The sequence below is a fragment of the Ascidia mentula genome, chromosome 5 (assembly GCF_947561715.1).
Source record: "Ascidia mentula chromosome 5, kaAscMent1.1, whole genome shotgun sequence".
NCBI lineage: Eukaryota > Metazoa > Chordata > Ascidiacea > Phlebobranchia > Ascidiidae > Ascidia > Ascidia mentula.
Window position 1 is genome coordinate 20,276,617 of NC_138570.1, and position 13,006 is coordinate 20,289,622.

Genomic DNA, 13,006 nt, shown 5'->3' on the forward strand with positions numbered 1-13,006 from the left:
CACAGCACTGCGGTTAGTTTTGCACTGCGTTTTTTAACACAGCACATGGTAACGCAAAGCTTCTACAAATAATGGCTGTGTTTGTAAAAATATATATGAGTGCAAATAATTCGTCCAACCAAATACATTTTTACAATTTCCATTGCAAATGTTGGTCATTCTTGTTTTCCAGACAAAAGTGCGAAATTATTGGATGCGCTTTCAAAATATCTCAAATCTCAACCCGAGCAATACGATCTACTGAGTGAGTAAATGATATAAACGCCAACAGTTTAATGCGTGTTTGTAAACATTACATTTATTTATGTAACAATGGGTGGGTTTGTTACGTCACACAGTCATTGTTTGAACCGAACACTCAGTGCAGTTTTTTTCAGTTGTGAAAAAATCTTGCAAAGGCAGGTCGTGTTTATTTCTGTCCTAATATTTTGTGATAATTTAAACGTTTTATATTGGATTGATTTGTTGGTTCTTGTGTTGATTAAATCCGACTTAAACGTGGGGAATTCTTTGCAAGAATAAAGTAAGTTTTATTTTAAATGATTTTATTAAAACTGGAAACCAGACATCTGCTTTTTTAATAAACTTTCTCCTGTTTTGTTTCAGATTTATTTCTGGATTTGAAGGAAATCCAAAAATGCCATCTAGAAAAACTCGCCAGGTTTTGTGCTCCTGAGTTGAATTTTACCCAAACCCGACTTCACTCAATCCTTGAGGTTTTGTCGGAATTTTTACCAAAAGTTACAAGAAATGATTTGGAGCTGACGATGTTTGGTTGCGACCTGAACTCCGAAGATTTAACGATTATTTGTGAAGCAATAAAAAGAATGAAATACCGGGTTTGTTCGGTTTTTGTTTATTTTCTGAATAAGTTTTTATTTGAATAAAAGCATTTTTTACCAAAGTTTTCGATTTTAAGAAAAATGACATAAAATATTTTTATTGTAGTTTAGGGAATAAATTTTGTTTGTGTATTTTTTACTTCTTTTCCAGTTTTAATATTTGTTTATTCCTGGTTTAAAGAGCATCAAAACATTTCCTACAAACAATATTTATATTTTAAATAGTTGGAACATCTTTACCTGAGTTTCAACGACTTTCATCGAAGAGAAGATGGGGAAAAAATTTGTGGGATTTTACCGGAGGTTGGGAGGGAGTTGGATCTGCGTTGGTGCGAATTGGATCCGGATTCGATTAAGATGGTGGAGGACGCACTTGAGAATATGGAAGATCCTGTGAGGATTTAATTTAAAAGATTTATTTGTAAATTTTATTAAAATCAAAACTTTTGTGACTTTTCAGCCGAAAGTTTTGGGTTTGGATGATTCTGACTCCAGTGGTTCGGATTTGAGTGATCCTGACTCCAGTGGTTCGGATTGAAGCAGAAGCTCAACACAAAAACTACCTCATGTTCCTCATAATTATTTGTGTTTTCGTGATTCCTCAAAAATAAATAAGTTTAACAAAAACAAAACTTCCGCCATTTTTTTTTCTTCCGCAGCGGTCACCAAGACCGAAACTTTAACGATGCCGGTAGGGTTTTTTAAACAAATAGAAATAAAATTAGGATTGAACACCGGGCTGATTTGTTTGGCAATTAAAATACGTGCAGTTTTAAAAACAGAGATTTACACTTTTGATTTAAAGATTTAATATTTTAGTTAATATCTGTTTGTAAATTGAGCACGTTACGACCAACCAATAGATGCGCGAATTTGATAAGTTTTCCAACTTCTGTCATTTCGTCAAAATTGTTTTTTTAAAACCAAATTAAATATCATTTTCGAATAAACACAAATTGAAAAGATATCACAAAATCAAGACAGCTTATGACAAGCAACGAATTAACAATTGGGAAAACGTGATTTAGGCTTGGGAAGAGTAATTTAACGTATCCTTTGTAATTTAGTTCACTGGAATCGCAGCTAGGGCAATAAAGGAGTCTGGGCCTAGGCTACTTTTTCCGGTAGATACTCTAACACGTCACGAACGGACGATTGGGATTTCCCCGGCTCTTGCGTAGCTTCTTGAACTTGCGTTTTCAAGTAATAGTACAACTCTACTATTAGGTTCATTATAGCACAAACCTTATTACGTAAAGAGCGTCATGTTTTTTTGCGGGATTTGTTTGAAGGCCGTGAATTTCGACACTATAGGACATGTGTACCATTGTCTATCAGCACGTGGTGAACGAAACGTTTCGTTTATGTAAGATGTTTTCTTGTTTTTAAAATACCTCTGTGCAATGCCTTCATAATTATTTTAGTTCGGAAAGAATGATATTTCCAACAAACATGTCCAAAGCGCTGGTTTAACCATGCCACGCGTGAACCAAAGAAATCGACCGTTCGTGAGGTGATTAGAGTATTGTCGCCGCACAATACATGTATATACTAAAAAAGGCCCAAAGCGTATATAACTATCTTATGACCGAGAGTTAAAACCAAAGTCATTGTAATCACGCGTTCAACGCATGTCCGAGTTGTGATGTCAAATAAAACGACATGGGAAAAAAAGAAGAACCAATTTCCGGTTTAGGTCAATTCCTGATCGGACAATTTAATAGCAAAAACTTGCCGAGCTGGTGGCAGGTGAAAAAATTGTAGCCGGTAGAAGCAGCCACATTATAGTTGTGTTATAAACCATGTAATTTGGGAAATAAAGCCATATAGGTAACTTAGGCAACAAAACTAACTGCGTAAATCAAGTAAAAATAATTATAGGCACTTCTTTGGCAAATAATAAATAAGGTTAATTTAAACACAAGTACTTCTTTCGCAAATGATAAATAAAGCTTAAATAAACATAACTACTTTTAGTTATTCGGAAAACAAAGTCAATCTAAACATAAACAACCTATTTAGGGCACTTAGATAATCAAGCTATATAAATAACTGACGTAATCGACCAACTTCAAGTTGCATTAAAGTTGCGCAACAACTCCAAATAAGGTATCAATACGTGTGGCCAACCGCAGACTACATAAGCAGAGCGACTAGCGCCTGCCAAATCAGTGTGTTTTAACTGTTGCTGTGTAAGGGTCTAGGCTGTTGGTTCTGCTTTAGTACTCTCCATGTTTTGAAGAAACTTCTGTGCTGTGTTGTATTATATTACTGGATTATAAACAATAAACGGATTTATGAACAACTCTGAACTGGTTTGAAGCTTGGTGGATGTGTGTTTAGTCGAAGTTAGACTACTTAGAAGACGCACAGACTTGTGTAAAGGAGTTCTTTAACTCCAACAGTAATCTTGAGATAGCGAAGGCAGGTTGCCTACGAGGCCGAGTTGCCATCGAGACTCGGTCGGATCCTTTGGGTGCGAGGCCCGAGACGCAGTCGTACCCCACGGTCCCTCAGCGGGGGCGTACGCCGACAGTATCGACCACTTTTCCGACAAGTCGGAGCGAGATATGCAAATTAACCCCACCTGCTGGTATGTTTCAAACTAAAGGCAATGAGTTAACCAGACCCAACACTCTACCAACTGAGCTACGCGAATTTAGAGATTTGAAGGTAGTTTATAATGGTCAAGATACACTGGTGAGTCAGCACACAACTTTACTAACGATATACACATCTCTACCACTAATCATACCAAGCTGAAATGTATCATGATACTATATGTCAAGGTTAGCTATTGTAGATGAGGTTGCCAAGTACGGGTTTTCACAGTAGAGCGATCCTGTCTAGTTCCTGCGTTAGTAATTCGTACAACTATAAACAACCATGCATTTGCCTGCGGTCGAGTCAAGATATCAGCTTGCATTCATTTTTATTGATTTTACAGACAGTGATATCTGCATGTTATAGGAATATCGTTTTTCTGACATTGTTTTATCCAAGTTGCCACACAGTTGGAATGTCCCCCGAAGCTACAGCCTTGACAATATGTGTAGAGTCCGCGCACTTGAAGTTGACAGTAGTAACACGTGACTGGTTTGTTTTTGTGTTCGGCATCAATGCGTCGGTCACATGACCAGGGGTTACTCTGGGGCATTCGTCGTTGGCAGACTTGGCAGCCCAGCGTGAAAGTTGAAGAGGATGAGAGAGATTGGATTGCAGGAACTCGGCTCAGTTTTACAACCTGAACGAAAATTGTAAAGCTAGCACAGTGCCACTCAACAGCTGCACTGATGAGATCTTACAGGTCGAAACAATGCGTGTACACACTCTGTCTGCAGCTTTGAATGAAAATTATTTTAATTGACAAATGTGAAAGAGTTGAATCTGTAGATGTTCTTGTGCAAGTTTCAAACTAAAAGTAATTGTACTTATATTGGCATAACATCTGTATACAACTTACACAATTCATATTGTTGGCTCCACTTTGCTTATCATAGAGTAGTTATTTCACCTGAGCATGTTGTATCCATAACCTGTTCTTTGCCAACAAATCAAGATAGGAGTTTTGCCAATGATCAATTGTTTCAACATCAATAGGAAGGTTATATGTGGATGGATAGGATGACATTGCAAGCAGCATACACACTGGACTTTGCACATCATTCATTTCAGTAAAAAATCTGCAAATACATTGAATACAACACATGTAGCAAACTGAAAACTGTTAGAGTTTTGTGAAAAAATAGAAAAAGAAATTCAACTCCACAAATAATTTTGAGTGAATAAACATGATTGAAGGTTATGTGTGTTGTGGATGGCAACATTAGAGTAAAGAACATTCTTGTAAAGACTTTTTACCTATGTACAAGTAGATTATTTTATCTCATTGTCTGGTAAGTGTTAGTTCTGTTGTTTCAAAAATATGCTGTTGATAAATCATTGTATTTCTTCGTCAATTCAAAAAATGCGATGTTTTGCCGGAATGCTTTGAACTGCACAAACTCACTCTAATTGCTGACAGGCAATCTCTTCTTTAATTGAATCGAGTGGAGCCGGCTAGAGAGTGGGACACACACTGATGACTCCATCTGAGATGTTAAGCTCCTCATCAGCAGGAGATGTTGAGGAAGAAGAATTCATCTCCTTGGTAACGACCTTCTCATGCCACCTCCCACCGTGAGCAGTCAGGATTCGTTTTTCAGATTCATTTTCAATGTTCATTCCAGAAGGTGCATCTATTCGACCAAACTTTGATATCGCGTCCAGTTCGATGTCCTGAAAAAGACAGGAGATTGTTTCTTACATCTTTCATTACTTAGGGTGTGGTGCAACCTTAAAACTGTGTTCACAGCAACCATATGTTTAGCAACACAAAACACTGTGGCCTATCTATCTATATATATTGATCACACCTCTCTCTGTTGGAAAGCTTCAGTTGGAACAAGATATTCGTGCTCAGACAAAAACTCAGCTTCTGATGTTATTCCACCAAAACCAAACCTAAATCATTAAACTAGATTACAGATTATAATTTCCACTACATGTTTTAATTTTAGACATCTTGGTGTTTAATTGTAACACCATTAATTTTGTTGTGGATGCAGCAACAGGAAAGCTTGATAATATATTCTTTCAATAGTGTTTGCATGATTTTATATTTAAGAATAATATCTCTAAACTACCCAGGGTCATCATCTGTCATGTAGAGATCAGGTTCTGATTGTCGACCTCGAGCGATATCAGTGAGATAATCTTCTACCTCAAGTCTTCCATCATCAGAACGTTGATCAGCTTCCCCACCATGGATTGCTGAACCATTCAATGCATGTGAACCATGCAGTTCATCCTACAGCAAACACATCAGTTATTGTGTGTAGAAGCAATCTTGGTAAAATTCATGTCCAACAATTAGTGATAATCAATATTTACCATGTTATGTTATGAACAAATACTGGTTTAACTTTAGAAAATCATTTTGTTTTTTAAACATCAAACCATGGTCACAAGAATCCTTTGATTCCATTCCCATAAAAAAACATGGCATAATTATATCTATTCCTACAACTTTCTGCATACCATGCATTTCGCAACTACTTATAAGGTGAAGATCTGCAACAATTGTTTATTCAGTAGCAGATATTACGTCACTAAAACCACCTCACCTTTTTCACAGTGAGTGAGTGCCTTTTGTTTTTTGCCTCTGCTTTTTCTAACTTTTCTGAAACTTCAGGTTGTGATTTGTTCAAATGAATCTCTTTGTTGAAAAAAACTCCAAGCAATTTCCACGTCCGAGCAACATTACAGAATCCACCTTTCAAAGCAACATCAGAGTTGTGCGAGCAAAGCTCTTCGAATGTCATTTTTGTCCCACTTCCATCTAAAACATAGTTTTTCGCAACAAACCTAAATTGGTTAAGAGTTAATTGCTCTACAACAGAGTCTGTCATAGTGGGACAATCATCAAAGTCAGAACTTGGTTTTAAATCAGACTTGGTGCTTGAAAATATTCTGAACTTTGATCTGGAATTAAGAAAGTTGTTTTGTCTTTGAAATGCAACTGGCGAAGAAGGACTGGAAATACTCAAACCGTCCAAATCAATCACGTCTTTTGATCCAGTCTTCCATCCAAATATTGTTGGTAGTTTTGAAGCAGAACCAGTGGGACTCTGTGTCCTTGGTGTTGATGCTGTGGCTTGACTTGTGAGGGCGATATGACCACATGAGCTGATGGCAAGTCCACTACTCATGGCCTGCTTAGCTGGACAAGAAGCGTCAAGTAATGAATGCATCATGAGACGGCCGTCTTTCAAACATGACAAAATAAAATTTGGATCTGACTTTTTCCAAACTATTCCAGAGGGGCTGTCTGTGTGATCCTTAAAATATGTTTAGTTCATTGTTTAAACAGAAAAATAATCAAAAAACAAATGGTTGTTTGATACAACTACAATTATAATTCATACCTGGAAATGAGCAAATGGGACATATTTCCTATGCAGATGCCAAATGTTCACGCTGAATTCAAGCATCATAGATATAGTAGCAAGTTGCTCGGGATGGTGGGGTCTCCATTTAACCGAAGCTACGGACGACATGGTTGGAACATTGTTTATTTCTTTCTCCCTGTTGTTTTCAATCGACCAAACCTGGAATGTGACAAGTGGAAACATTGGAAAACAATATTTAACACAGACAATGATTAGATCCATCACCAGCAATGACATGAAAACCACCTTTCACACGCCCTCCAGTGCAAAAACAGAGTTAAAAAATTATTCGTGTTATTACAATCACTCACCTTAACCATGTTATCACGCCCTCCAGTGGCAAGAGTCATTTTATGATCTGGATCAGGGTGCCAGTCAAGAGTATACACAGATCCCTTGTGTGCGATAAACTGGTAAACGTAACCTGTAGGTCGCCTGTAATCCCATATCTAGTAACAACAACAACCAAAATTAACATGAAAACTTTTGGTGCAATATTTTAATTTTTCTCACTAAAATGCTGAGTTTGCATTTATACCGGGAACAATTTTAGTATCACAAGCACTGGTTTACTGTTTCACTGGAAGGACATACCAACTATTTCCAAAAACCTAGATTTTGAATTGGTTTCATATGTTACAATATGACAGTGAGGGGATTTTCACAACATGACAGCATTAAATATCCAGATTCAGTTTAAAATTGGCTGCAGGTATTTTTAAATAAGTTAGCACACCCCTAAAACTTACTTGTACATAACCATTATCGAAGCTAGCAGCAAAAATAAAATATTCATGAGGATTGAACTGAACACTTCTCACGCCATCAGCTTTGCTTTGAAACGTGTAGGTACTTTCCCTTCTCCTCAAATCAAACAGCTTCATCGTTCCGTCCTTTAAAAAACAAATGATACAATATGGCTTCTAAGCTTGTTATTTGAATAAACACATATTTTTATAAACTTTACACTCTGCTTTGACTTGTTTGCAGCCAAAAGAAAAATATCACTTGTGATGCATATATTTTCTTACAGAAAAATGTACATGCTCTGCTCCTGTAAGAAGTGTTACAAGTTATATTGAGCACGAAAATAAACTTTAACGAACAAGATTTGCTGATTGTGAAAAAGGCTTGTGTCATATGACAATGCAAATTTAAACAAACTTGTCTAACGGTCTTGACAGGTCCCATCTACATAAGAAACACATTTTTATTTAAAAACCACCCATATATAAAACACCTGTGATCCACTTAGCAAAAGATTTCCTTCCGAGTTGTGAAACGAAACTTTTGTGACCGTGCGACGATGTTCAGACAATATAGCAAGCTTCTTTTCACGACCAGGAGTGTTTAAATCCCAAGCTACAACCGCTCCATTAGTAGCAGCAGTTGCGATCAAATTTTCATCCACAGGACTCCAACCCACATCAGAACAACTCATGTTCAAACCCTGAAATGAAAAAACAAAACATTTTAATTAATTGTGTATTTGTAAACTAATTATGCTGATGAACAGCAATTGTAATCTTAAAAAATTAGGTTAAGCATGCAGCCACAGGTAAAAGCTAATTTGATTTCAATAACTTATGATGTATTATTTTGTTGGGTGGTAACTGGCTTTGGCCAGTCATGAGCAAAGAAAAATACCAATATCCCTCCCTTAAAAATACAACAGCAATTGCAAAAACATACACTCATAACATGAAACGAAACACAATCAGCACTATCAAACTCAGTGGCACACATTAATTCCATCGTAGCAAACCTGTTTTCTTCCAACATGAAGATTAAGGTGCTCGCTGAAACCATTAACCTCATCAACATGATAAACTTTCAACAGAGACCGTCCAGCGATGACCACTTTACTGTTGTCTTTACTGAGGCAAAGTGCATTCACTGCTGTTCCAACATCTATTGAAACGGCTTTGTTTCTCTTCATAATTTCAAGTTTTCCGATGAAATATGCGGTGTTTTATATTTAATATCACTTCCACAACACATAAGCACTTTGGTTTACAGAAGGCAAGGTCATGAAATTTATTGTATATTTAAAGAACAACACACTGGCTCTGTTTGCCTTTGCAAATTTTTGACAAAATTACACAATAACAACAATTATTCCAATCCGACCCAGAAAAACCATTTAAGCGCAGATGCAAAGGTGATTTTTCACATATAAAGAAACCTGCTTACGGTTAACTACGTAAGTACAGTAGCAGCAAGTTCTTAAACTAATTCCCGAGAAAATGTAAACAAAACAAATTCGTCTCTTGCACGCTTCAGTGATTTTCCAACACGAACAGCGATTTTATCCTCGCAACCAGAACATTAACTTTTCTAATGTTGATTGCTGACTTGCAATAATCACCTAATTTTTTGTATACACAAAATAAACAGATTGAATAAAGTTGATATACATTTTGCATGAACGAGCAATATTCTATATTACAAATATTCGGTAGAAAGCCAACAATTTATTGTAGTAAAGCTACTCGATTTCTACAAAAATTTAAGTTAAATATGCATATGTCTAACTTTGTCAAACATTCTTTACTAAGTACACACGATGCAATTATGAGTAAAAAAATGTTACATCAGTGGAAGAATCTGGGATGTTCACAGTTTTATAAATCTCACAAAACGTGTCACTTCAAAAGGGAATGCAAGAACATAAAAAAAACAGCATCTAACAATATTTCACATAATACAGGAAGCATACAAATTTTCACAGTGAAATATTTACAAACTACACGAACTTGTCGCGCAACTGCATACAATGTTTTGAACCTGACAAGAAAAGAAAAACAGGAAACTGTTGTTCTAAAATAAGTAAAACTTGGGAACAGAAAAGTTTTATTTGTTTGCAGAAACTTTTCTGTTGGCCGGGGAAATCGAACGTGCTCTCATCGTCCGGTGAGAAGCTCTGAAAAAATCCACATTTCAGTGTTCCTGTATTTTAACGTACACTACGAGGCATTTCCTAGCCGTTAACATGTAAGGTGTTTCCCCTCGTTTGCGATGTGTGAGGTCTTGGCGGCCCTGAATAAAGAAAGCTTGATATTTTTATGATTGAAATAAACCCCAGAACTTTTGCTGCATGAAAGCTTGTGTCTAAGCTCAGTAGAAATGTACGTTAACACAAATTGTAACGAACTTACTCCTCTTTTCTTTAACAATCGGCAAACCGATGGTCGCCTGTCGTTTAAACTCGGCCACAAACTCATCAGACACTTTTCCATCTTCACCCAAATTATCCGTAAGAGTGACGTAAAGGCCTTCAGTCGCTCTACATGACGTCATCAACTCTCTGCTCGCCGTTCGGTTGAAAGATAAATATCCTAAAAATGTCATCATAAAGTTTAAACCACGTGGAAATAGATAAATGTCAATGTAATACATAAGGTAATAGGGAAACCAAGTGCATGTTTTCCTAAACAATCTCACGTTATTTTGTCACCCGACAACTCCATAGAAATCATATATAGACAACCAACCTAATGCCTGGGCAGCAGTTTGTCGAATCAACTGATTCTCCGACTTCACTTTACCAAGAAGTTTCTCCACAGCGCCGCAAGTGACGATGGCTTCAGGAACGCCCGCCCTCGTGTGGGCGAGTGACGCAAGATAATCCGCTGTAATACGTCATCATTACGTCATCTTTCTTTCATGTGAAACTACAAATCACCCAAAAAGTCGAATATATATTTCAACACGTACCTGCCATTGCCACTACGTCATGGTTGACGTCATCGAGGAAGTTGACGAGCGTAATGACGCCTCTAGCGGAAGATTCGACAAGGGAAGTGTTTGTTATGATGCGAGCGAGAACAACCAGCTGTTAAATACACAACTGCTATAACTTAAAACCACTTCCTCCACGCTTTCGTCCCACATAAACCACAAGGTTTATATTATTGCATGAGGTTTTAATTCATCTCACAAAGCTTTCTCAGATACAAGATATTTCTTTCCAACTTTACCTGAAAAGCTGCGGTAGTTTTAAAAATCGGATCCTTGCACCGAAATAAATCCTCAAACGTTGTGATGAGGCTCAAACCACCCAAGCGTGAAATCCGTTGTTGTTGTTGGATTCGGTTGAATGCGAACATGGTTAGTGCGGATACTGCTTGTAATTTCACCGCCTTAGAAAGAACAAAACAATTGTTAGTAAAAATTACTTCCAATTCGTTCACACATAAACTATGCACACGCAATTAACTTTATCGCCAATTATTTGTACGTAAATTTCAATAGAAAGTAAATACCCTGGCTTAAAGCAAGCTTCGCAGATTCAACAGGAGTTGTGGGAAACAAGTAGTAGAGGTGGGGATTACCCACCCGGTACTATATATTGAGCATTCTTTATTACATCACAAAGGTTTTACAACAAACCCACCATACTGGGCGAGTTGCAGACTTGCAGAATAATTTCGAATCCGAATCCGTCCAATTCGTTCAGTTTGTCTTCGTTCTCCTGACAACCGCTAACAAGACACGATAAACAATGGAGAAGATCGACCTTTAGAACAAACATCTTTTGTTTAATCGCGACTCTATGACGTAATTTCTGGCATCGCGTCACCTGCATCTTCTCGTCACGTGACGTTTTCCACACTCTGTTGACCAGCAGCTCAATGGCGCCCTCTTCGGCAATTGTGAGTTGAGAGTTCTTGTTGTTTATGTGGGCTACACCTGGACCGATGTGAAAATAAAGTGAAATAATAATCAACAAATTTATCAAAAACAAACTTTAGGAAATTCACTGATTTTACAAACACAAAATATTGGATTCTGAACGAAAGTTAAAGCTCCCTCTAATGCTTTAGAAAACAAAAAAGCTTCACGCGCAGCCATTGTCGTTATGATAATACCTGAAATGCACGTTACAGAGGTAGGAAAAATTGTCACGCACCAATGCACATCTTGTTGATAGCATCCAGTGTTCCCATGACGACTTTCCGACTGGTTTTCTCCAACCTGAGCAACCGGATGAGCGGAGGGATAGTGTTGTCACGTGACAAACGCGCCTGACTCGATGAACTTTTCCAGCTCCATGCTGCCACCGCCTGGCAACCTACAAACGAGTCAATACATTCCAGCCATTGACATCATAAAATCGTTTTGCTAAAATACTCCGCGAAGAATCTGTTTAGCGACAACTTCCACTGATTGGGATCTTGTGTTTCCTGAAGTCATTTTGTTTTACCGACATACACTGTTTTATTTTTAATATTATTCGTTTGTTTTATTTCAAATATCAGAAATAAAGCAACTTTTTACCGATCAACTGAAGCGTGTCGGATTTGCTGAGTAACATGTCAATTATTTGACTCGTCCCGATTCTGCGAGCAATTGCTCTCTGCTGCTCAGGGTGGTGACCAGCCAACGACCACAGTGCGCATGCGCCGCGTTCCTTCACCTCATCCGACCAAATCTGTTACGAAAATGACAGTTGATGGAAATCTTTACATTGGGTTGATAAATGTTTTTTTTCAAAATGGAAAGGAAAAATCAAAAAATGCCGTAAAAGAGTTCCACTAAAAGTCACAAGGTTTCAATAAAAAAATTCTTTAAACTTGACAAACTTGATTTTTGTAACTTCATTTTCTACTTACTTGAAACAGACGACACAGAGCGGTCGGAGCTTCTTCTAACGACGCCTCGTGTTGGGCTCCCTGGTTCCCTCTAGTAATGCATCCAACAGCAAGCGCAGCTTTCATCTGAGCGGGAATGCAATGACCTCGCAATATCGCCACCAGCGGCGCTTTGAACAAACTCGTTCTGCGTGAAATCTTCGGTTAACTTTTCAACTTTCTGACATTTAGAAAACAACAAAAAAGACCAATTTAATATTTCCATAAATCTTTTGTAAAAACAACACCGGCCAAACAAAATGATTACTGCAAGCAATATAAACAACGACTTCACTTCTTGACTGAAATTATTCAATTCTTTAACAGGTGCAAAATCCCACAAGTGTGGATCAATATTTAGGTCACAATTCACAACAAGCTTCATCCCCACACCCGTTATACCTGGTTGTCCTGGTTGTCATCGCAAACAGCAGCAATCGCGTCAGCAGTCGCCGTCTGAAGCGAATCGTCCTTCACCGTGAGAAAATCAACCAGGAACCCGGAAGCTCCACACTCCATAATTCTCCGCTGGATGTCGCCC

At 37.7% G+C, this 13,006-nt stretch overlaps 2 protein-coding genes and 1 pseudogene across 3 annotated transcripts in view; 1 reads left to right on the top strand and 2 right to left on the bottom strand.

Annotated features, from left to right (window-relative positions):
- LOC145901485 (protein NLRC3-like) overlaps positions 1-1,443 on the top strand; it is a 62,702-nt gene extending 61,259 nt beyond the window's left edge. The window contains exons 7-10 of the mRNA XM_082989184.1: positions 173-244; positions 607-839; positions 1,068-1,235; positions 1,303-1,443. Of these exons, the coding sequence (XP_082845310.1) occupies positions 173-244; positions 607-839; positions 1,068-1,235; positions 1,303-1,380 (551 nt within the window). The 3' untranslated portion in view covers positions 1,381-1,443. The remainder of the gene's footprint in view (positions 1-172; positions 245-606; positions 840-1,067; positions 1,236-1,302) is intronic.
- A 2,340-nt stretch (positions 1,444-3,783) lies between these two features.
- On the bottom strand, positions 3,784-8,809 carry LOC145903313 (GATOR2 complex protein WDR24-like; annotated as a pseudogene). The gene is made up of 11 exons (XR_014402637.1): positions 8,598-8,809; positions 8,073-8,282; positions 7,582-7,725; positions 7,144-7,281; positions 6,809-6,991; positions 6,008-6,721; positions 5,528-5,691; positions 5,258-5,345; positions 4,852-5,120; positions 4,357-4,525; positions 3,784-4,086 (listed from the first exon to the last, which is right to left on the bottom strand). The product of XR_014402637.1 is annotated as a GATOR2 complex protein WDR24-like (transcript).
- A 1,003-nt stretch (positions 8,810-9,812) lies between these two features.
- LOC145903187 (ankyrin and armadillo repeat-containing protein-like) lies at positions 9,813-12,984 on the bottom strand. The gene is made up of 11 exons (XM_082991257.1): positions 12,868-12,984; positions 12,448-12,552; positions 12,113-12,266; positions 11,745-11,906; positions 11,415-11,524; positions 11,229-11,351; positions 10,813-10,974; positions 10,550-10,667; positions 10,327-10,464; positions 9,991-10,170; positions 9,813-9,871 (listed from the first exon to the last, which is right to left on the bottom strand). Exons 1-11 carry the CDS (start codon positions 12,982-12,984, stop codon positions 9,813-9,815), a joined length of 1,428 nt encoding a protein of 475 aa, XP_082847383.1.
- Between the last annotated feature and the right edge of the window lie 22 nt (positions 12,985-13,006).

Coding starts and splice junctions, on each gene's coding strand:
- LOC145903187 (XM_082991257.1), bottom strand. CDS start 12,984: ATGGAGTGTGGAGCTTCCGGGTTCCTGGTTGATTTTCTCACGGTGAAG. Junction 11,907..12,112: donor CGACACGCTTCAGTTGATCG/GTAAAAAGTTGC, acceptor ACTCGTTTGTAG/GTTGCCAGGCGGTGGCAGCA. Junction 9,872..9,990: donor GATTGTTAAAGAAAAGAGGA/GTAAGTTCGTTA, acceptor TTCTTTATTCAG/GGCCGCCAAGACCTCACACA.